Genomic DNA, 22931 nt, shown 5'->3' with positions numbered 1-22931 from the left:
TAAAGGGAAAGAGCATGGCACACCGTCAGCTCATCGATTAGAGACTCACGGATAGGGGGAACCACTTTTTGATGTGTGCCGATTTATTGTACTATGTTTTACGATTCGCGATTACATTCATTCATCACAAGAAGTGATAGGAAATGGTGAAACTAAAGCTATGAACCCTGACAAAAAGAAACGGTAGGATTAGCTTTTGAATTGATAAGTTTCTTGAGAGGCGCTTTTTTGTGTGTTCTATGGGCTTTGAGGCTTTTTTCGTGTAGTCCAGAACTGTAGAGTTATGAATGAATATGGATCAAAGTTCGCATAGTTACAGTGGAGGGTTATTTTCGTATTTTTTTATCTCTGAATGTGGGCGAACTAGAAGAGTCGATAGTAGATTGGAAGTAATAAAATATCTAAAGCTGGTGCAGCTTTGTCATCGTGGTGCTTTCGGTAGATTTCTAGAGAAGATAGGACGTGAAAGAAAATTGTAAATCTATTCGTATTTACAGATTCTAATAAAATACAGGGTTTTGTATATGTTGTCACAGTCGCTTATCATCTAAGAATCCAAAAACTAAATCTTGATCCAAAAATCAAACTGAAATAATATTTCACCTTTTCATGTGTATTGCTGGTTTACATTAAATCATTTTGTCTATAAGGGAATAGTATCTTGATTATTGTTCGCAGCGATGCAGGCAACTTATCAATGTGTTAACCACGATAAATGCCTCCACGTAAACAGAGGTCGGAACCTGTGGAGAGAACCAACTGCTGTATGATTTGGTACCACGAGAGCAAGACAGCAACCAATTCATCTGTCGTACAACTGCCGCTTATGCGTTCATCATCACGACCATGAACAAACCATGAAGCGGTGGAAGCCCGGTCGCATTTGACAACGGCGGTGCTTCAGAAGCATATGACAACGGCGGCTGTTATCAGGACCGTTGTGTCTGTGAAAGTTACCGCCCCGACACTCGGCTCTTAATGCTAACTGATAATACGGTGGTTGCCACCATGCGGGACGCGAAATACCGCGGCCGACGATGTGGTGGGGAATGGGAATGCAAGCGAACGATCCGGTTTTGGTTGAAATGCTTGAAGTCGCCGATCAAAACGTGAACGAACCGAGACTGAAGGCTGTTCAGCATGGATGAAGGGAAGCATGTTGGAAGAGCGTTTCGAATAGGAGGTACAAAAGGAAGCCGCCGACCATGACGACGATCCAATATCTCGCGAGTTTCTCCCTTTTCCGTCGGCTTGAGGAAAAGAATTTCAGACAAGAAGAGGAATGGCTAATCGGTTCGAACTCGTTGAAGTTTTGATTTATTTATTTTCATTTCAGGGTCGCTTAAGAAAATAAACTTCATACAACATTACAGTGACCTTTTTGAATTAAAATTAAAATAAAACGTATACCTATAGTACGTTGATTTTTTATTATAAAAAAGATTCTTTCCATCTATCACACGATGATTGCAGTCGGTTTTTAAACATTCAAAAAATAATTTTATTTTGCAAATTACTACTGAAATCACCTGTTAATTGGTGATATTTCCGGTTTTTTGCCAATTCCAAATTTTGATTAATTTTATTACTGCAGTGATGAAACGTGAAATCTTGTGTCTACAAATCACAAAAATTAAAAAACCCGCCTAGCACCAGCGCTCCCGGCAAACCCACTCAAATGGCTCGAAAGCAGCTTGAAGTTCGTTTACAAGGTGGCAAGGCAGGAGCAAACGATGTCGCGGTTTGTTCATTGATAAATACAAACAAATGGAAAATTGAACGATCGTGGAATAGACCGACTCTCCGAGTGCATGATGCCGCCATCGTAGAATGTTTAGCTTTCTTAACGTGCATGTGAATAATACAATCCGTCAACGAGCGGTCCGATAGGGGCGGCACGCTTTGAGAATTTATTATTGTTATTATTATCATTTTTTTCGCGCTTGATTCGCTTCTCGTTCAATCGTGACCAGAGCCAACAACAGTACTTGCCTTAAATGGGTGAACAAAGAATAAGTTGGAAAGATTTGTTTTTATTGATAAATTTGCAAATGTTTTTCAAAGGTTATAAGCAAAAGCGACCACGACTTTTGGCCCTCTCGTAGACTGGCCCTACTACAGATGAAGAAGAACCGTTTTGGTGGTAATGTAACAATTATAAAATCCGTCCTCTGATATATATTTTTTATTACTTGAAAATGTACACATTCTTAGGCTTCCACATGTTGAACTTACAACAGGTTATGAGATAACACCGATAGATCTAATGTTTGTAACCTTGAATGATTAAAAGAATATCATTGTCAACATTTTAGATCTATAAAAAAAACTATCTAATAATATTAAAAACTAGTTTCACAACATTCCTTACATCTAAGGCAGGAGAGCCGAAAGACGCCCAAAAACGTACGATGGTGATGACATTTGGCTGTTTCTCATCAAACGGTCTCTAATGTTGATCAACATAGCACGATAATGTGTGTCGAACAAGAAAAAAGAGCACGCATAATAATGAGGCAAATAGGCTTCTACACAACTTAGCATACGTTGCCTGTTGAAACGATTATAAAAGTCCATAAAGCGCCACGCACTTCTTCACCAAGCCGTAAAGGAGAGGCTGCACCCATCATCTTCCTCCTGTTTACCTCGTGGAGCCATTATGAATCGAAGGATTGCTGTACACAAATAGGATATTCGAGACACGAAGATGGGTTCATTACAAATACGAAGGACATCGTCTTGAGAAATGGTCTGTTATTCTTTTTGAGGTCCGATTGAATGCAGGAAAGGGTTTGTTTTTGACATAAAAATGCTGTTCGTGTCTGAGATTCAGGATCAATTAGTAGACCAAACGATACAATAGTATACCAACATTAATGAATTAATACACCAATAGCGTGCGACATTCGGTGCTAATTGAAAATGGCGATCTTACAGGTGTGCAGTAATTTGAATTTCAAAATTTTTTAATCTGAATTTCATTATTGATATATGCCCGCCTAGGTCAGTTTTTTAAGCCTCTTCCCTTTCCAAATGGATAATCACTCTTTTCAGTTGAAACATAGTAATAGAGTAGCTATAATGGTTCGAATGTTTTACTATTTTTTGAAAGATTCGTAACTCACTCACTACTCACATCTCACATCTTTAGTGCATAAATGATTGTGAGCTGCAATAGTGGCAATAAAAAAATGTATGAAGATGGATTACTACTCGATCCGTCCTCAATCTGTTTTTGTTTTTGTTGCTTTAATTGAAGTACTGTTCTATTTATCTTCCCAGACCAATCTTCCGAAATGCTCAGATACGGGCGAAACGATCGAAATTTGAAACTTATGTAGCACCGCTTCAACAAAAGCTGCATTTGCGCTATTTGAATGGAAATAGTAATTTGTCATAAAAGTTTAAAACAAATTTATTTGTTGCTTTAGTAATTGGTAAAACACTGTTAAGGAGCATTGGGAGCTGGTAGTTACTAGAAGTTGTAACGTTTTCCACCCGCTCTCGTGTGTTGTTTTATCTATTGCTCCAAGAGTTGATTTTAGAAAGGTATACTTCAGGGTGGACCGGTAGTGTATGTGATAAACGACGCCGATTTCACACGACAAGACCTGATATCAAATCTCATTCGGACCGTCGGACCGAGACCCGTAGCAAGCATCGAATATCCGGCTACGTGATAACAATAAGTCTAGTATGGCAGAAATGGCCGGAATGACCTTATTATAGGTCATTGGCAAGAGTAAGAGAGAGAGGGAGAGAGGGAGTTCAGGACTGTGTGTCCCACATGCGTTTCGTTTTGTAAATGAGTTGAACGAGTTATTTTGTTTATCATCCATTGCCTGTATTTTGATATTCGACGATAATTAACAGATCAATACATTGCATGTGAATACCAGCAAATAACCTCGAACGGCTATATCTCTGTAATCGCCGCCAACAATAACCTATTATTTCTAATGGCCACAGATACAGTCATAGTTTTGTTATTCGCCTATCTACACGGTTCCATGTAATACGGGCATGTCAAACACAGACTAAAGGCCCTTATCTTATCTGACATCCAGACAGTACTTGAAGTCGTAGCAAGAGGATGAAAAAGAATACCACGCGGTCTTTACCGACGCCGCTAGAGTACCATTTCTTCGCGAAAATTTTACGAACAAATCAAATGCAAATAAACAAAACACACATAAAAAATAACTTCCGAACGACCTTGCCCCTGCTACTGATCTGCAACTAAAGGAAGAAGTGAGAAAGGCGCCTCTACTTGTTCGTTCCGGATCAAACTAAATCTAACAAAGACTACCGTTATACACGTCCGTCCAATGGATGGGGTGATGCACACAAGTGTGTGGTCCGGAAAGGGTTATGAACTTGTCAATCAACGTGGCGCCTTGTTTACGAAAATTGTCCCGCAATCTTTATGGTTTGATTTCGGTATCAGTAGAGCGCATGAGAAGTCCATCGATCGGGTTGCTTTACGTGTGAATGTTGCAATGATAAAGAAATGATATTAAATAGTTATTATTCGGAAAAAGCAAAAATAAATTATATTTTTTAAATCTTTTTTTTGTAATGCAGGAGTTCACGTGCGATGTGTCACTGGAAGATGGAAAGAAGCCACAACCACTACAGTTTTCCTTCACTCTCTACGATCTGGATGGTCATGGGAAAATAACCAAAGATGTAGGAGTATTTAATGATCGCTAAAACCATTTTGAACATGTTTTAATATAATTATCTTTCATTTGCTTTGTAGGACATTGCTGGAATAGTGTCGACAATTTATGAATCAATAGGCAAATCGGTAGTAGTTCCTCACTATGGTAGCAAAACAATTAACGTTCGTCTGACCGTGTCTCCGGACGGTAAAACGGCCACTACAAAACCAGCATCGGCCGCCGTGAAGAAAGCCATAGTCACGCCCCGAAGGCGATACCGCTCGCGGAAACTTATCTCCGATGATGATGGCAGCGATACGTCGGAAAATTGTCCACGACTGCTTCGCAATCGAACAGCAGCCACCGCAACTGCCGTAAACAATGGTCAGATGACCAATAACAATCAAACTGCCCCGTCGAATCAACAGCACCAGCAGCAGCATCATCATCATCACCATCATCCGAACGGAAATTCTGGAAAGTTAAAAGAATCGAATCTGACAAAGGCAACCGCTCTAGCAGGTGATTGCCAAGTGAAGCGCTTAGTTGAGCTAAGCAACAGCCCTGATAGTACACCGGCGGTCGGTCAGCTACTGGTGGAAGCATACCATAACAATTTTAGTGCGGTGACATCCGGAGCAGCAACTGGGTTGGGAAAGAACGTCCTCAATAATGCTTCAAATGCAAACAAGAGCAAAACAAACGAAAATATTTACGAAAGCATTAACAACCTAAAGTGCTGCAATCTTCAGCAGCAGCAGCAACACCAACAATCTACATCCCATAATACCAGCATTCAGACAACAGTTTCTTCGCTTCCAGTATCAGCCGCATTGAATCAGTCGACCGCATCGACAGCGGCACTTATTTGTCGTGATTGTATTGATGGTCCAACAACAACTTTAATTCCAACGTTGTCGACATTGGAAACGGTCGTAATTCCAACGCCACCGTCCGCAATAATGGCTGGCCGTGCCAAACGTAAGCTTGTACGAAAAACGCGATCATCTCGGAAAACTGCCGTCGCCGCGAAGATGATGGCGGAAGACTTTCAAAGACGCCCGAGAGCACGTAGTTTGTCCGTGGGGAACGAAAACTGCTACGAAAATGTAATAGGCCGTATGGCAGCCGCTCAAGAAGAATGCTGGAAAAGCTCATTGTGCCGGAGGGAACTGATCGAGATCATACGCGAAAGTATGGTGAAGAATAGTCTCTGTTTTCAACCAAATCGGTTAGTAAGCACCTATGATCGATCTCAGGTGCATCTCTTACCTGTATACCAAATGCAAGCATTTTGACTTTATTCTATCTCGTTCTCTTTTTTCACAACCAGGAAAGCGATAGAAAGTTCACCGAAACATCGCCACCGTTCGCACACGATTGCTTCCCGTGTTGGGGATCAGGTGTTCTTCAACTATCACCATCCGACAGCAGCAGCATTGATGGCGGCAAATAACGGAGCTGCTGTTGCAGCCGAACTCGGTGGAACACAAGCTGCCACCACCAGCACAACAACAACTGCTCTATTTACGATTGCTGGACATGAAACAAATCTCTGCGGTTATGATTCCTACCTTCACAAAACAATCTGTGCTGCGGCTAATGGAGGAGGCAATGCTTCAAGTATGCAGTTGGCAGCTGCACACACGACGGCGGCTATTAACGGAGCTGTTCCAGTACTTGCTACCAGTACACCAAACCGGTTACTACAGCAACATTTCCATCATTCCAAAATAAAGAGGTTTGTATTGCGCTTGGTTTGCGGAAGTTGCCAATAGCCGCGAATTTTGGTTGTCTAATGCATGCTTTTTATTCCGATCCCCGTCTAGCAGGAAGGAACATCATCGTTTAGCAGCTGCTGTTGGTGCAGTTCGATCTACACAACATCCTGCGCCCGTAAAGCTTAGCACGGCCCTACTCAACCAACAGTACCCGAATCTCTCGGCCGAGCAGAAGCTAACACGTTCAATCAATCAGGTCGAACAATGGCTTGATCATCGTAGTCCCAAGATCCTTCCAAAGGTCAAACTTACAGATGAAACGCAACCCACGCGCACAGTCATCGGTAGACCGCTGAAGCGTTCTAAGAGCAAAGAAGAACTGACGCCAAGCAATCTTTTACTGCTGGAAAATCTGAAAATCAGTGAAGACATTGCGGAAATAGCGGTTGTAACGCCGAAAAAGGTGTACAACAAAGAATCTTTGATTGCTTCCGCGACTAAAAAGAATATCAAAACACACCATCAGCACAGCTCCTCGCGACAACAGACCACACCAGGTGTTGAAATGGGCGTTGAGAAATCAGCTCCAACTGCGACGGTAACTAAACAATCCACTCCTAATGGAGATGCTCAGCTGGTACAACTACAGTACGGTTCTGTACCGGTCAATGCTGAGCCGAGTGAATGCGAAAATCTAATTCGCATGTCCGATGATGGTGAAGACGAGTCTCAGCAGCAATCAACTATGGCCACAGGAAAACACCATTATCGCCATCCGCATCAGCAGTCACGCTCGCAGCCACAATCTCCGCAGCACCATCAGCATCATCATCAGCAGCATGCACAGGAATCACGGCACTGTGGCAGCGGTGGAGCACATTCTGTCTCTTCTGCATCGGCCGCCTCGACAACGGCCGTCCACCGATACGTGCATGAGCACATCCATCATCACTATCATCATTTCGAAAATGATCCTGATGAATCTTGATGCTGGTGGTACGGACGTTTACAGCTGGAACCTTCTCCTATAGCGTCAGCCCCTACGGCGATGGCGAAAGTTGGTGGTCCCTGGTTATCACTCGAAGAACCTCCACCACCTCCGTGATCGATGCTTACCACTACCATCATAGCCGCACCATCTGCTGGACGCTGCCACCGTTCTTCGGCGGGTTGGTTCTGTTGCTTCTAGCTTCGCTTTTAACCACTCTCAAGCATTCATTTCATCTCATTTAGCTGTTTCTCTCTTTTGTGTACTTACGAATCTCACACTGTTTAAGTTTTATTCGAGTCATTATACTGTCGAAACAACACTCTGCGTCTGTGCCCAGAATATAGAAAAGATCGAGACTGGTAGTTTTCTATCCATTTCGTGATGTACATCATATTACAAAACCTAACGAAACAGCGAACACTAACACCTTTGCCAACTGATGTGTATAAATTAATTTATGCGAGTTGTATGGTACTATCTTCTGCGCGGTGGATCAGTCTTCGGAGATGATCATGATAACAATTTTCACTGCATTGCTAATTTGAACTGATGATCCACGCAAGAGCTTATTGTAAAAAAGGGGGACAGATAAGAAAAAATGTATATGATGTTGCACAGTAAAAGAATAGGGCTTACAATGTACGATATTGGTTATTGGTTACTTGCGGAGGCGCTGAAAAACGGGAATAAATAAAGTGAATCGTTGGGCAAAGAATTCACCTATATGTGCGGGAAAAAATAAGTATTAAGCTACTAATCATTAGCTAGTGTTAGTTACTATTTATTTTGTTAGTTGGAACCAAATCATCGAAACCTAGGTAGAGACAGCTATAGAATGAAATTAAAGCAAACAGTAACAAACATCTTACAACGCATTACAAAGGTACGAAGTTTTATAACAAAATCGAGGCAAAACGCTCTAATATCATATTCATTACATGCTAGAAGATGCTTCAAGAATATATGTACCACACTTTTCCATCTTTCTCAGATGCTCGCATCCATGATTTTATCACAATTGTATTACCTTGTTAACATCTCGTATTACTTATCTTTCTCTCATCCTTCAATTGGTTTCTATTTTAAACGAAACCACGGTCTTGACATTTTCATTGAACAAAAGTGTAAATAAATAATACACAAGTGAAACCTAATCCAATCGGTAGACAAATCGATTGAAGACACGCGACGGAAAAAGAACACGAAACTTACAAGACTGATTTCATGTTATTAAATCGTAATAATGAATGTTTTTCTTTTTATGTATTTCGATACGTTTGTTCAATACTTTATCTCCCTTTGTTTTTAAATGTTTAAAAGAAGTTTATGAGGATTATTGGGTGGAAGTGAAGGACTTTGAAAAAAATAATAGAAATATAATGTGAATAGAAAAAGCTCTGCATATAAGTATACGGAGAGAAAAGATATGCTGTCCGGTTTTACTAAAACTATACATGGCCATTTTGCAACTATTTCGACGGTGGGTGTCCAACGAAAGCAAAAATTAATTGTTTTTTTTTCTTTGGTTCTAATCAAAATCATTACTGTATGACATAAAATTAAGTGGAACGAAATTTCATTGTAGCATTAAACACAAAATTATGAACGGTTTCGGTTATGTAGGAGATGTACAGTAGGTAAAGGAAAGATATATTACAATGCAAAATGATAAGTAAAATTACACATAATCATTTTGTGCAGATATATGCGATCAGGTACAGTCTAAGCCTTAAAACATTATTACAAGTTCTAAATTGATTCAAATTTTTAGTTTTATTTTTGAGGTTTGATTTTATTACTTTCAAAATTTTGCAGCAAAAGTCAATAGGGAAACAAACACATTAAAAAACCTTTTTGTGCAACAAATCAGAAAGCAGATGCATACGAACATAAATACTTTGTTTTGAGATAAATGTTTTTAAACGAGAAAGAAACGCATCCACGGATACACCAAGGGCTTCTCAAGTGAAAAGGAATTTGACGCTATTGAAGGAAACTGTTGTGTGCTAGTGTTGGCTTGGCTTGTGAACGCTTTTCATGCGTTTTCTGATTAATATATAGTACTACAGCTTATGCCGAGCTTCTCGTTCATTGAAAAAGCTTTTGGTTGGTAAAAAAACCCGGATTAGGTGTTTAATAAAAGTATTATTAAAAGCGCGAAAGGAAATAGCATACAAGTACAAGTACGAATTACCACCACTTTATACTATTACCCTCTTACCTTAAACTTTCTCGGTTCTACTATATTTCAAACAAGCTTTAGTTTCTACTACACAATATCCGGGTCAGAAAGAGTGAGAATGTCTATGCGCTTGTACGATTGTTAGGTTATAAGGTTAATTTATTACGATATTTCTCACTAAGAACGGCAGACACTATTGCTGCTCTTTCTTTTATTTCTCATGACACTAAAGTTCTTCAAGCTAAATTTTCTAACAATGATCACATAACACAGGTTTACACAAGTGTGAAACTGACACGAAAATTGTGTTCCATTGTATCATTAAACCCATAGATACGGTCATATTCAAGATAAATATAACGAGAATACAGTTAAATAAATATCTCCAATTGAATACTTTGTACAACATATCACACATTTCAAAAGGGTAAGTTGTTTAGTGAAATACCAATATTAAATTGTACTGTTATCGACTGTTCTTCAGTTTTATTCATTTGATACCTCTTCATCACTTGGTATCTCTTCTCGCAAGAAAGTTGAATACTAAGACTACGGAATACAGAGGAGTAGATGCTATATTGTCGTACTATTTTGAGAAGTTAGGGAAGGGATTAAGTGAGCATAGCAATAGAAGCTTTTGAGTCACAAAAATCAGGGTCGAAATGAAAGGAGAGTTCATAGTAAGAGATTTAGAGCTCATTGATAACATGTTCAAATAAAATATGAAATGATTTGTACCCATTTCCTGGAAACAGTAACCGTAGAAAGTGATCGTTCAGTAGTATGGCTCCGTGTAGATGTTTCAGTCCATCAGACCTTCAAAGCTCTATATATTCAGTAAGATCTACTGCATTCCGATGAGAATCATTGCATCAACTATTGGAGCTCAAGTTTAACAAAGGCAATGGATTATTATCGAGCAATTACAATTTTACAATGAAAGTTGTTTAAATTAACTCTTAATCCAAACTCTTCTTTCTTTGATGATTTTGACCAATCCAGCTTCCAGTTCTTCTTCTACTATTAAGCGAGTAAGGATGTATCCTCCTATGTTAAGTTAAACTTTTGTCTTAATTCCCATAATCAGAGACTTACTTTTTCTGTAAAGAATTCGACACATGTCTAGGAAGTCATGGGGACCGGCAGCTAGGATCCTATGCGCCGGATAAACTGTTTCATAATCGTAAACAACTTCCCACTGTCAGCTGATCCATGACGTACGAGGTTTGTTTTGTATTCGTTGTAAAGAAAAAATGTAAACAAACGTCATGTAACTATTCCATTTCGCAATCAGCTGTGTGCCGGTGGCAAAATGATCCGAAAGTTTGCGAAATATTGGCGCGATTCGGCGTCTCTGCTCATATTAGCAAGAGATCGTTCGACCATGCACCAGGAGAAGTATAATTACAAGGTATGTTTTTATTTCTTTGGTTGATACGGAGAGTAATGGGCAAGATATGTGCTTATTAAATGTTCTGGTTTTTTTTCAGGTGCTCGTATTCAAACGGACTGCCAAAATGGCCTTCATGCCGAACAGTATAGTTTTTCCCGGTGGAGGATTCGACAAACAAGATGCCTCACTGCAATGGGAATCGTTCTTTCGCAATAGAAACATACCTGACAGCGCCTTGAAAAGCCTTACCGAAGTGGACGGATCGAGACCATACATATTTCACACGGAGAGTACAGATTTGCTCGATCGTAACATATCGCTACGGCTGTGTGCATTACGTGAAGCCTTCGAAGAGCTCGGTGTATTGCTTGTGGTTAATGAACTGAAGCAGAAACAGGAACTTCATTACAGCAAATGGCAGAAGTCGTTTGATGTAGAACTGTGGCAGCAAAAGATACATAATGGAGACGCATTGTTTCAGGAATTACATACTGCGCTCGGCACCATGCCGGATGTGTTTAATCTCTATGAATGGTCGTGCTGGTTAACACCGGCCATGTTCCGAAAGCGGCGGTTTGAAACGGCATTCTATTTAGCAATTTTAGATGAAATGCCAGACATACACCCGGAACGACACGAAGTACAGGAATATTACGTATGTATTACGACATTTTTTGCTTAATCATCGTACACATAACACACACTGAGCTGCATATCTCTTGTTTTTAGTGGGATACACCGGCCTCTTTGTTGCAAGCACATCGCGAGGAAAAAATATGGCTAGCACCACCGCAAACTTATGAGCTGACGAGGCTTAGCTATGTGCATGATATAGACCAGTTGGCCCGTTTCGCAGCCAAGCGCAACCGGAAGGGGTCAACTTTGCTCTGCCCTGTGCAATATAATGCTGCAGATGGAGTAATATTCGTGTTGCCAGGGGATGATTTGTACCCATCCAGGTACGACTACATCTCGGACAATCCGGACCTCGACAAGTACGGAGACCTAACGCAGGAAGTGATACGCAAGCAGTCGAAAAGGCTGCACCGTGTAGAGCACAAGGATTTACATCATCAAGCATTCTTTCTTAATATTCATCCCCTGGATGATCACCTGCACTTACAGGGAGAAAATGATTTCTTTAAACATTTCTAAACCTTGTGACTAACAGCGAAGGAAGAAGAATTATCTGACGGGTACATTAACAAAGGCAGACACGAAAAATGGTTTGTACTAAACAATAGAATGAAAAACACCTTCTAACCATTCCCATAAGCTTTATTGCCCTTTGCAGTATTCAATATCACAGTTTTGAAAGTTGCCCTCCATTGTATCCCAGCACGTGCAGATGTCGATCCAACGTGGGGCCACTATGCAGGTACGTTTGGGTGTGTAGACCACGATGCTCTACCCGGTGCAGATTACGTGCCGTATCAGCTAGTTCCTGCATTGTTAGTTCACCATATTTGTTCATCTCCTCATTATCGGTGATAAAATCGAAATTCTCCGGATAGAGATCATCTCCCGGAAGTACACCGATAAACCCGTCAGAAGCATTATAGGCAACGGGACAGAACGCGGTCGAACCTAAACGATTTCTTGCTGCAGCAAACCGTACAAGCACATCGATATCGTTTACGTGACTTAAACGATGTAGTTCGTATGACTGTGGTGGTGCCAGCCATAGATTTCCTTCCGAATGGGCAGAAAGTAAACTCTTTGGTGATTGCCACTGAAAAGAAGAAAGCGGTGTATGCAGTACAAATGATCAAACTATTATATGACGCATGCGAACCATATATTCTTCCACCTCGTGCGTCTCGGGATAAACGGGAGGAATTTCGTCCAGTGCCGCCAGGAAGAAAGCTGTTTCGAAACGCTTGCGTCGGAAATGTGTTGGTGTTATCCAAGTGGACCACTCATAGAGACCCCACAGATCAGGCGTTTCCTGCAGTTGCTCATATAGCTCATGTAGTTTTTTCCTACCATCGTGGACATCCGTCTGCCAGCTACGCACGTCTAATCCACTCTGTGCAACACTGTAGCCATCTCGGTTGTGCTTGTTTGCCACCAACAGTACACCTAGCTCTTCGAAACACTCCCTTAGGGCACACAGTCTGACGGATATGTTACGGTCGAGCAAATCGCCATCCGTTGTGCAGAAAATGTAAGGTCGTGGACCGGATATTGCACACACTGATTGCAAAGCTTCATGTGATATGCTTTGTTCGTCAAACAATCTTAGCCAATCTGCAGAATCGTCTTGTGGATCGTAAGAGCCACCGGGAAAAACGATATGATTAGGAAGGAAGCTGGTGTTTTCCGTCCGCTTGAATACAAGCACCTGAAAATGAAACTTAATTAATACAGGTCTGCCGGTGTGTCGATAAGTTTACCTTGTAATTGTATCCATGTTCATCTGGCTCGTTATTCTTGTTCCGAGCCGCTATGATCACGGATGCTGAGTCACGCCAATAATTTGCGTACTTACGCATCGTGCTACGAAGGCACTTTTGTGATGAGAATGTGATTTATGCTAATCTTTCTTTTGGTAGGTACCCTTCACTTATTTTTGTCACGCGTAATCTGAATTACAATTTCCAAGATAAGGCCCGCAATGCTAGCACATTTGCTTTTTTGAATTCAGTTTGACAGAAGATGGACAGAACAGGTTGTGGCAGCAGCTTTTGGTAGGCGAATATCGCAGAAAGAGAGGCTTTCTGTAAACATTTGAACAATATTAGTACAATCTGCCGCGGATAGTCACATTTCACATACGTGCACTGAGAGAAGATGCGTAGATTTGCTAAATTTTGGCGCGAATCAGCAAGCTTAATCGTTCTTGCGCGTGACGGATCAAAGTGCAGGGCGGATGTGATCAATTGCAATTACAAGGTAAACTCCGAATAAACGAAACCGTCGTATCGTAATCGTAATCCAACTTATCGCAATAATTTCATTTCCAGGTGCTTGTGCTCGAACGTCCTGCGCGAACTTCATTCATGCCCAATGCGGTCGTTTTTCCCGGTGGAGCTTTCGATAAACAAGACTCGGCGTTTGCGTGGAACACTTTGCTACCAGCAACTAAAACGAAACCATTGACTGAAGTGTCTGGACCTAGGTCGTTTATATTCGATTCGGATAGTCCGCAACAGCTTGACCGCAATATATCGCTACGTTTGTGTGCTATACGCGAAACATTTGAAGAATTAGGTATCTTGTTGGCAAAGCGCTTTGACGAAAGTAACCGAACAGGTTACGGTACGGTGGTCAAGTGTGATTTGCCTGACATTATATGTTGGCAGAAAAATATTCACGAAGGATTGGAGCAATTTCGACAATTATGCGACCGGATGAAAATCGTTCCGGATGTCCTGAATTTGTATGAATGGTCGACATGGATAACACCAACTATTCTTCACAAGAAGCGTTTCGAGACGGCATTTTATCTGATTGCATTGGACACCCTGCCAGACGTTGTACCGGAATCTACTGAAGTTAAACAATACTTTGTAAGCATACACAGCATACTATTAATAGGGAAAGCATAACATACATGTTTTTTGTGCTTTTAGTGGGATACTCCAAGGAACCTGCTCGAAGCGCACGATGCTGATCGTATTTGGCTCTCACCTCCCCAAGCATACGAACTAAAACGCCTGAGCTATCTGGAAGATATCGACCAGGTGGTTGAGTTTGCAAGGACAAAACGTTTCGCGAAAGGCACTACACCTCTCTGCCCCGTAGCATTCACTGCCTCGGATGGTGTAGTTTTGGCTTTACCAGGGGACAGCCTTTATCCCGCTAACTATGATTACGTGACGGAACACAGCAATGCTAACCAGTACGTGCATCAAACAATGGAAGAGCTTCGACAAAACGCCAGTTTATTGCATAGATTGGAACTAGTAGGAAAATTGCATGCAAAGGGGTTTTACCAAAATCAACCAGCACTAGATGAACATTTACATCTTATGGGGAACAATGGACAATTGGTGAAATGATAACATGGAATAGCACAACTCTGGAGTATCACTGTGTTGTTAATGCATGTTGTAAACCACTAAGTGGATTTTAGGGGTTTTCGGACGGTTTTTACGGTAATATTCGGAGCGAGGTTTTTCCGCGTGTTACCAGGGTTCTTAATTTCTTTATTCCTTCTTCAAATGACATATGTCAAAATGATCGTCAAGATCTATATAAAGCTAATCAGGGTTAATAATTTTAGTTCGTCTACAGCTCGGCCTTTCCTGGCCTAGTGAATTGCCCTCAATTCAAATACTATTTCTGCATTGCTTATTGAACTCATCATAGGAAAATCAACGGTCTGGGAGAGGGGCAAACCTCCTCCTCAATTTATCGGACACGGCCCGATCTCGCTGATCGCGCAGTTGCCGTGTTTGTTTCTTTTTGTCACTGATTGCATCCTTCAAACTCGTCAACTCTCCTTCCGAACTCCTATGGTGTGCTTGCAATACACTGAGTCTTGCACATGCCATATCAATTTGATTATTCTTTTCCTTTGCAAAATCTCTCAAATTATCAATTTTAGGTTGCATAACGTTTATCTTCCTATCTTTTAATTCTTTTAGTTCGGCAAGTTCTGTATGTAGTTCACTGTTTTCCATAACGGTATGAATTGTACCTTGTGTTTCCTTTTCGATTATACAATTGTTCTCCTCTAATCGATTACGCAACTTCTCAACATCTGATTGCAACATATTGTAATGTTCTTCTTTAGCGCACAGGGATTCCTTTAGAACAGCAATATGACGTTGATAATCCTGATGTTGTTCCTCAAGCGTTTTAATTTTTGCGGCCATTGTCATTATTTCTTTATCACGACGTGTGATTTCCAAACGAAAGTCATCCAGAAGGGAGAATATTTTTAAAGGTTTATTCCCTACATCTTGATTCTTTTGGACAACACTTACCTCTTGCTGGGCGTTCAGATTACAAATGTATTCCATGTCTGCTTCGGGCTCTTCGTAGCAGGACATAGCAGCAATTTGCTGGTTACGCTGCGGACAATTTTGATAAACATGATCCGTCTTGTGACAACGGAAACAGGATCCAGGTGGTCTAATCGGCAAACGGCAATCTTTTTCCAAATGTCCGAATTTACGACAGTTTAGACATCTAGGATGCTGACTCGTATTTGGCTGCTGGCTCGTATTTGGATGCTTATTCGTAGTTGGTTGCTGGTTTGATGTTGCTGCTGGTGTGAGAGGACCTAGCGTTCGCATCTTCTCATACTCCTTAAGCAAGGGTTTTAATGCGTCTATGGTGTTGGCAATAAAACGCATGAATGCCGTGTTTACTGGATCGCCAATTCCATCGATGATGATATGGACGAGTTCACTCTCTGGAATTGACGCTTTTCCCGCGATATTTTGCATTTCCAGTAGGTACCGAAAAGTCGTTTCGTCAGCATTCAACCGTCGACCTCTTAGCTTTTTGTAGATGTATTCGGTCGTCGGTTTATTATCGAAAGCGTTTTCAAGGGCATTTTTTAGTTCTGCATAATTCTGGCAACTTATAGTTTGTGCCAATAAGGCTGCAGTACCTCCCAATAGTCGTCGTGATAAGAGTAATTGGTGAGAATCTTTAACATTCATCATCACAAAAGATTCTTCCAGCGTACGAAACCACTGACTGATGTCTTCTTCACCATCTCCGGTGAATTTCGGTATAACGGCTTCGACGTACTTCAATGCCTCCATTGGTGATGGATGCTGGGGTGTGTCCGCCATTTGTTTCTCCAGCAGGAACAATTTCTTTTCAAGCTCTAGTCGCTTGATTTTTTGCTCTAGGGCAGCGATAGTTGCTGCTTCGCTACTGTTCGTTTGTTCACACACGATGGTGTTGCTTTCATCGCAACGGATTACATCATCCGTTTCCTCACTAGTCGACTTTCCTTTGTCAACCGTTTCGTGGAAGACGCGCCGAACTTGCGCGACTGTTGCTGATTCAGGAAGGTCGATGCCGGCTGCTTCCAGCGTCCACTTCATTTCTTCTTTCGTAGGCATTTTTTCGATGTAGGATCGAAAGTAATTAGGAACTAGGATTATCCCACTTCTGAGATGTAAACCACTAAGTGGATTTTAGGGGTTTTCGGACGGTTTTTACGGTAATATTCGGAGCGAGGTTTTTCCGCGTGTTACCAGGGTTCTTAATTTCTTTATTCCTTCTTCAAATGACATATGTCAAAATGATCGTCAAGATCTATATAAAGCTAATCAGGGTTAATAATTTTAGTTCGTCTACAATGTAGTTTACTGAAAAATTCCAGAAATTAAATGCTCTAACGTAGTAGCTCATTAAAACTTTTATACTGTTTTCCTGACAGAGTTTATAAAAGTGGCAAACGTTCGTTTTTTTACTTGTGTAGAACGGCCTGACCGTATTGATTAACACTAATCTACAAATAAAATAGAAACACCTTAACTGGAAGGCTTTTCTTCCTCCGAGCCGACAACGTTCGTTTTAAATGAATGAAAAATTAAGCGTTACGTTATGAAAAACGTTATTTTGCAAGAAAATAATACTGTGTGTTATTTTATCATCATAGTTTGACATCAGCTGTAAAAATAATAAATTTTGGACTGGAGCAAAGAACGGCCCATAGTCGGTACCTGACTAGAAGCAACAAACAACAACAGTCAATCAAATTCGGTCCGTGACTAGAGGAATCTAGAAGCAACCGATTGTGCTCTCTCATCGTGCCTGGAAAACAGTTTTTTGCTTCTTTGCGTTTGGGTGATGCAATTTTTGGTGATACATCAAATGTAGATTCCTATAAAACCAGTAGTTCTGTGTGCAAAACAGTTCAGTCTACCAAAAAGCGTGCTGCTTTTCATCCATCGATTGAACACTTAAGTGAAGTGACTTTTATTGAATTCCCAGTTGGAGTTGAAGGAGGTGGCAAAGCAATCCGGTTTTCATTCTTCGACGAAAAAGCTCTGTTCAACATTTCATTGTGAAAGTTAAAAAATAACCTTGCGACTGGTTTATTTGCATATTAGCTCAGAGTGTTCAAAGAGCATAAACTGTTAACTGTTTTCCGAAAAGAAGATACAAAAACTTCCATCACTAGTTCAAACCAGTTAATTGCGTTCTACGAACAAAGAAGTCCACGATGAGCGGTTTAATTTCGTTGAAAATAACTATCGAGCAAGAAGCCAACTATCTGTTGTTTGGTGACCGAATTTGTCGCGATGTAAAAGAATTGAACGCATTTTGTCTAAATCGTTACCAAGATTTGCATAAGAATGTAGATGACTTCCGTTACTACTGGATCGGTAAGTAGAAAGATTCCTTTTTGTTAACTAACCAAGTATTTTTTAGAAGAATCAGTGCAATCCCATGCAGTTCGTAGAACATGTAGAAACATGTTTGTACACAATTTTTCCGGAATGACACACTGAGGAGATTGTTTATTTGCGACGCAATATGGCGTCGTTTATAGAAAAAGTTGCCTGGAAGTATATCAAAATGGATGCCGCGTTGTTCGGAAAATGCATTCAACTCTCACATGTACATTGCGATTCTACACCTACAAAGGTCATGCAATGTGTATGCATATACGGACCGGATGAAAATCTGGAATTTTGTTATGTTATGTGTGGCTGTAGTCTAGCCATGCAAAGAGAGAGAGAGAGAGAATTTGCTGACCTTAAGATACATTTTACATGAGATATTTATTGTTTTTTTTTTAACATAATTTTTCACTCTAGATGACGATGGAGATGAGATTCGCATTACTACGGACGAGGACTACCAGAGCTTCTTGCAGGCGATGGTCAATGCCAAAGCTCGTCTTTTCGTCGTCGGCAAGAACACGCCACTGGTAGAAACGAGTATTAGGGAAGAACCCGCTGTGCATGCTGAGACCGGCGATGCGCCGATGCAAAAAGATGCAACTAGTGACGATGTTACGTCACGTCCGGTGCACCAACACACCATTTGCGATGTATGCGATGAGCTAATCGTGGGCCACCGCTATAAGTGCCTAACATGCCATGACTATGACCTTTGCATGAATTGTGAGGCAAAGTTCCGCCACAAGGATCACCTGATGTTGCGTATTCCGAAGCCGGCTATGGTGAATCGCTCGCAGTCAACGGTATCCCGGATGCTGGACAAGTTGCGCGTATACTCGTCTCGTATAACTAGCAACGTGGAAAAGGAAGCGGGGCTGGATGCAGAGACTAACGGGTCGGCAGGCAATGAAAACCCGGAAACTGCTGGCACCAGACGCGCAAATGCACGCAGTGTATATCGCAGCAAGCACAGGTTAGTATTGGGAACAGGGATATTTTTCATAGGGTGTACCAGAGTTTCCATGGTTACCATAAATAGCATTTATATAGAAGATGTATCCGCTCTCAGAGTAAACATATTTTACACAAGGGGAAAGTATGTACACATAGGCTTATATCATTTATACACTCCAATGATATACTAGGTGCATATTTAGCTTCCTGATTTGATCCGACTTTTTCACATCGTTCTTAAAAATAATTGATTACATACCTATACATTTCATGTATGTAAATCAAATGATTGCAATGGACTTGCGAATATTCTAGCTTAACAGTTTGAATGGTTTCCTGGTTATTTAAAAAAAATCCTATGGTTAGTTAATTAAGAGAGAAAGCATATAATCCATAGCAATTCCTGCCAGAGTTAGCATGACTCATTTAGTTTGATGATTCATACAAAGTTGGACGAGAATGATTGTTGGTTTCGATCATCGCAATATGAAAAGCGCAGCTCTTTCGCTGAGCAGCTTATAGAACAAAGTGAGTAAACAAACATAAATACATTTCGAGTGCAGCTATGTTATATTTTACCACATGTGTAAATCATGATGAATCATTTGTATGTATGCACAATTGGTTTGATTTCTAAAGCTTTGCTTTTGTTGATGTGGTTTCATTTCACTGTGTTATCTGTGGATTTTAGATTTCAATGTCATTAATCCTTTTAAAAACCTTGAATCTTTTTATTACATGTTCTAGTTCGTTAACCAGCTGCATGTTTGTGAGCCATTTTTTTGTTGAGTGAATACACTCGGCTAATTTGGGATTTATGTGGAAGTGTAACATATAAAAACATACATCTTCAATTTTGCATTGGTTTTATATGTTTTTTTTTATACTTCATTTACTTCAGTTCGCTAATATATGTATTTAATGTGCAGTAACGTATTATACATGTTGCCTGCCTCAGCGACAAATGTGTGAAGAATATGGTTTGACATGGTACAACGGTAAATTATCTTAATCTAATCTTGTTTCTGTTCCAAATGAGTTGTTCCAAATGAGTGAAACTGTTTTCCCGCAAAAGGAAAAATTACATTGTGTGTGAGCACCAATTTGCCAGTAGTGTCGTTCGTGTATGGGACATCGAGCAACAGGGGTTTTTTGTCCTCCGGAGTGGGTGGCGTGGCTTGTCATCTTGTTAAATGGATGAGATGGCAGTCAACGTATACCCATTTCGCATCACATAATTTCATCAATCATTTCATTTAAAGTGTTGTGGTTCATACAGAGTTTAGCTGAATTCCGTTTCGGGAAACTATTTCATTGTGTGTTTATTGACGTATTATTTTTCTTTCTACCCCAATAGCGAGGAACGCCGTACAAACGAGACGTCAAAGTCTTCCCGTAGCGGAAAATCGTGTGGCAATGACCGTAAGCAACATTCTTCTGCTGGTGGTGCCGAAACATCCGGTGAGCGTTGTTCGAGAGAGACTAAGGAGAAACCATCGGTTCCTTCCTTATCGGAGATGACACAGCGTTGCCGCGACATGATGTTTATGTATCTGAATTCAGTCGATGCGTTGGATACCGAAGAGAAGTCGGTACCTTGGTCTACCAACGATCATGTAGCTGTAGCCAATGTTGCTGCTGCAACGGCTAATGCAGCCGCGGCCAGAGCTGCTGCCATAGCTAGCAAGGTTATGAACGCGAAAGTAGCACCGAAAAATGATAAACCCAGCCCATCCCAGGAACCGGCACAGCCATCGGTTGATGCCATGCAGCAAATATTGCGACAGACGTATGCTCAGAAGCCTGTAGCTCCGGTTTCATATTTGCCGTTCGTCAATCTGGGATGGCCATCACAAGAAAAGCTAATGTCTGCAAGCGAGAACATATCGAAGTTGCTGGATCCGCTTGGTTTAAGCTTCGAGTTACGCCATAAGTCTGCGACCTCTCCGTCCACCGCTTCTGGTTGCAGTAAACCTCGAGGTTGTGCTGAAGACGGTGCTGTTCCATCAACTTCAGCAGCCGTTGGTGAAACAACCTCGTCGATACCGACAACATCGACGGCAGAACCGACTGTTGTGCAACAGGAAAAGAAACAGGTTAAAATTGTTGAACCAAATAAATCAACATCAGTTGAGGAAACTTTCAGCACAGCGCCAGAGCTGCCAACCCTGGCAGTTCCGGTTTTTGAACAGTCGAACGAGAAAGACGCAGAAGCTGTAAAGGCAAGTGTGGACGATAAAGCAGAGATACCGCAAGCCAAAAAGACGACCTCTGCAAAGCTCGAATCAGACTCTGTTTGTGAGAAGAAACCGGAAGCCGAGGCGGAGAACGAAGTGGTGGATGATGAAGACGATTCCCAAAACACTTCATCCGCATCGTTGCTCACTGACGATGACCAGGATTTGCTTGATGTAGCGGAAGATGAGGAAAAAGGTTCCACCCCGTCCAAGCCATCTGCTGAGAAGGCCTGGACATTGATCGATCTACCGGAAGAACACGATGAGGAAAGAATTGCCAATGCTCCGTTGGATGCGATTGCGAAGCTGATCGGGCGCGATGTGTCATCTCCTGACAAGGAGCCGCTGCAATCGAAATCGATTTCAGCTTCCAAGGAGAAGAAAAAGGACAGAACAACGGATGAAAAGCAAAAGGAATTAAAAAAATCTGCGACCCCCGGCAAGTCGTCGGCTGATCGTGAAAATGAATATGAAATGTTTCGTAAAATGATAACTGAACAAACCGGAAGATCGGACCGCAGTGTGGAAGTAGACAAACCACAGTCACCAACTGTTGCTGCGAAGGAGGTGAAAGCTATATCTGCTTCTCCTCCCAATTCCGGACCATCTTCATCTTCGTCCGGTTCTAGCAGTCGGTCGGGCAAGAGCTCGCGTAAATCGAGCTCATCCGCTCAGCAGAAGGATTTTACTGTTTACAGTCATCGTCCGCACGTCAACCATGCCATCCACACGATGATGACGATGGGTTTCAGTAACCACAACGGTTGGTTGACCCAGCTGCTTGAATCACTCAACGGAGACATCCCGAAGGCACTCGATCTGTTGCTGCAGCATCGCCATTAAACATTTGGATGGTGTGCGATGATGAAACGATTTTATTACATACAACTTTCGAATATTTAACAGAGAAGATGAAACATATCTTCGTTTTATAGATGTTAGCCCAAGATGGATGTGGGATTTTCAGAATTTATTAACTACCAGTCAATGTTACAAGTAGTTGAAAGCTAGCCAGTGACCACATGATCGTATTCTCATTGTCAATTGATTGCGCGGTTGGGAAAATGAACGAGGAAAAAGATCGTTGTTTGTTGTTAGTCCGTTCCCTCCGTTGCCAGCATTCCAAATATTTGCTGTGTTGTATGAGATTGTCTATCCGGCAGGTTTGATGTAGAAAGTATTATATGTTAGGCGTGTATCACTCAGCAAAATAGAATGTGTATGTATCGCAGGATCGGAGAAAGGCATATTTACACTTTATCAACATACACACCCCTAACAGATGTGTTTACATGTGTGTGAACCTTATATATGCAGATGTATTATGCTCACCACTCCATCCCTTACGTACGATAGGTGGTGGGAAAGAAAATGCTTATAACAAATGAAAAATAAAATGTTTTCCGGCGACAGCCGATAAACAAACAAAATCCCAACGTTGTTTTTCGCCAGCATTTAAGTAATAGA

At 41.2% G+C, this 22931-nt stretch overlaps 5 protein-coding genes across 5 annotated transcripts in view; 4 read left to right on the top strand and 1 right to left on the bottom strand.

Moving 5' to 3' along the window:
- LOC125766112 (protein naked cuticle homolog) overlaps positions 1 to 9940 on the top strand; it is a 47530-nt gene extending 37590 nt beyond the window's left edge. Inside the window, exons 4-7 of the mRNA XM_049431765.1 lie at positions 4585 to 4689; positions 4763 to 5895; positions 5998 to 6405; positions 6497 to 9940. Coding sequence (XP_049287722.1) covers positions 4585 to 4689; positions 4763 to 5895; positions 5998 to 6405; positions 6497 to 7373 — 2523 coding nt within the window. The 3' untranslated portion in view covers positions 7374 to 9940. The remainder of the gene's footprint in view (positions 1 to 4584; positions 4690 to 4762; positions 5896 to 5997; positions 6406 to 6496) is intronic.
- An 860-nt stretch (positions 9941 to 10800) lies between these two features.
- Positions 10801 to 12218, top strand: LOC125766142 (acyl-coenzyme A diphosphatase NUDT19-like). The gene is made up of 3 exons (XM_049431827.1): positions 10801 to 10969; positions 11049 to 11606; positions 11681 to 12218. The coding sequence occupies exons 1-3, from the start codon at positions 10871 to 10873 to the stop codon at positions 12104 to 12106; spliced, it is 1083 nt and encodes a 360-aa protein (XP_049287784.1). The 5' UTR covers positions 10801 to 10870; the 3' UTR covers positions 12107 to 12218.
- Positions 12209 to 13606, bottom strand: LOC125766143 (acyl-coenzyme A diphosphatase NUDT19-like). The gene is made up of 3 exons (XM_049431828.1): positions 13348 to 13606; positions 12747 to 13295; positions 12209 to 12683 (listed from the first exon to the last, which is right to left on the bottom strand). The coding sequence occupies exons 1-3, from the start codon at positions 13444 to 13446 to the stop codon at positions 12255 to 12257; spliced, it is 1077 nt and encodes a 358-aa protein (XP_049287785.1). The 5' UTR covers positions 13447 to 13606; the 3' UTR covers positions 12209 to 12254.
- A 17-nt stretch (positions 13607 to 13623) lies between these two features.
- Positions 13624 to 14975, top strand: LOC125766144 (acyl-coenzyme A diphosphatase NUDT19-like). Its single transcript, XM_049431829.1, has 3 exons — positions 13624 to 13846; positions 13918 to 14463; positions 14527 to 14975. The coding sequence occupies exons 1-3, from the start codon at positions 13745 to 13747 to the stop codon at positions 14953 to 14955; spliced, it is 1077 nt and encodes a 358-aa protein (XP_049287786.1). The 5' UTR covers positions 13624 to 13744; the 3' UTR covers positions 14956 to 14975.
- A 2625-nt stretch (positions 14976 to 17600) lies between these two features.
- Positions 17601 to 22894, top strand: LOC125766114 (protein ref(2)P). Its single transcript, XM_049431774.1, has 3 exons — positions 17601 to 18252; positions 18688 to 19246; positions 20585 to 22894. Exons 1-3 carry the CDS (start codon positions 18090 to 18092, stop codon positions 22305 to 22307), a joined length of 2445 nt encoding a protein of 814 aa, XP_049287731.1. The 5' UTR covers positions 17601 to 18089; the 3' UTR covers positions 22308 to 22894.
- Positions 22895 to 22931: the final 37 nt, after the last annotated feature.

This window comes from Anopheles funestus, chromosome 2RL, assembly GCF_943734845.2.
Source record: "Anopheles funestus chromosome 2RL, idAnoFuneDA-416_04, whole genome shotgun sequence".
NCBI lineage: Eukaryota > Metazoa > Arthropoda > Insecta > Diptera > Culicidae > Anopheles > Anopheles funestus.
Note: the sequence above shows the minus strand (reverse complement) of the source record. Positions and strands in the feature narration are given on the sequence as shown.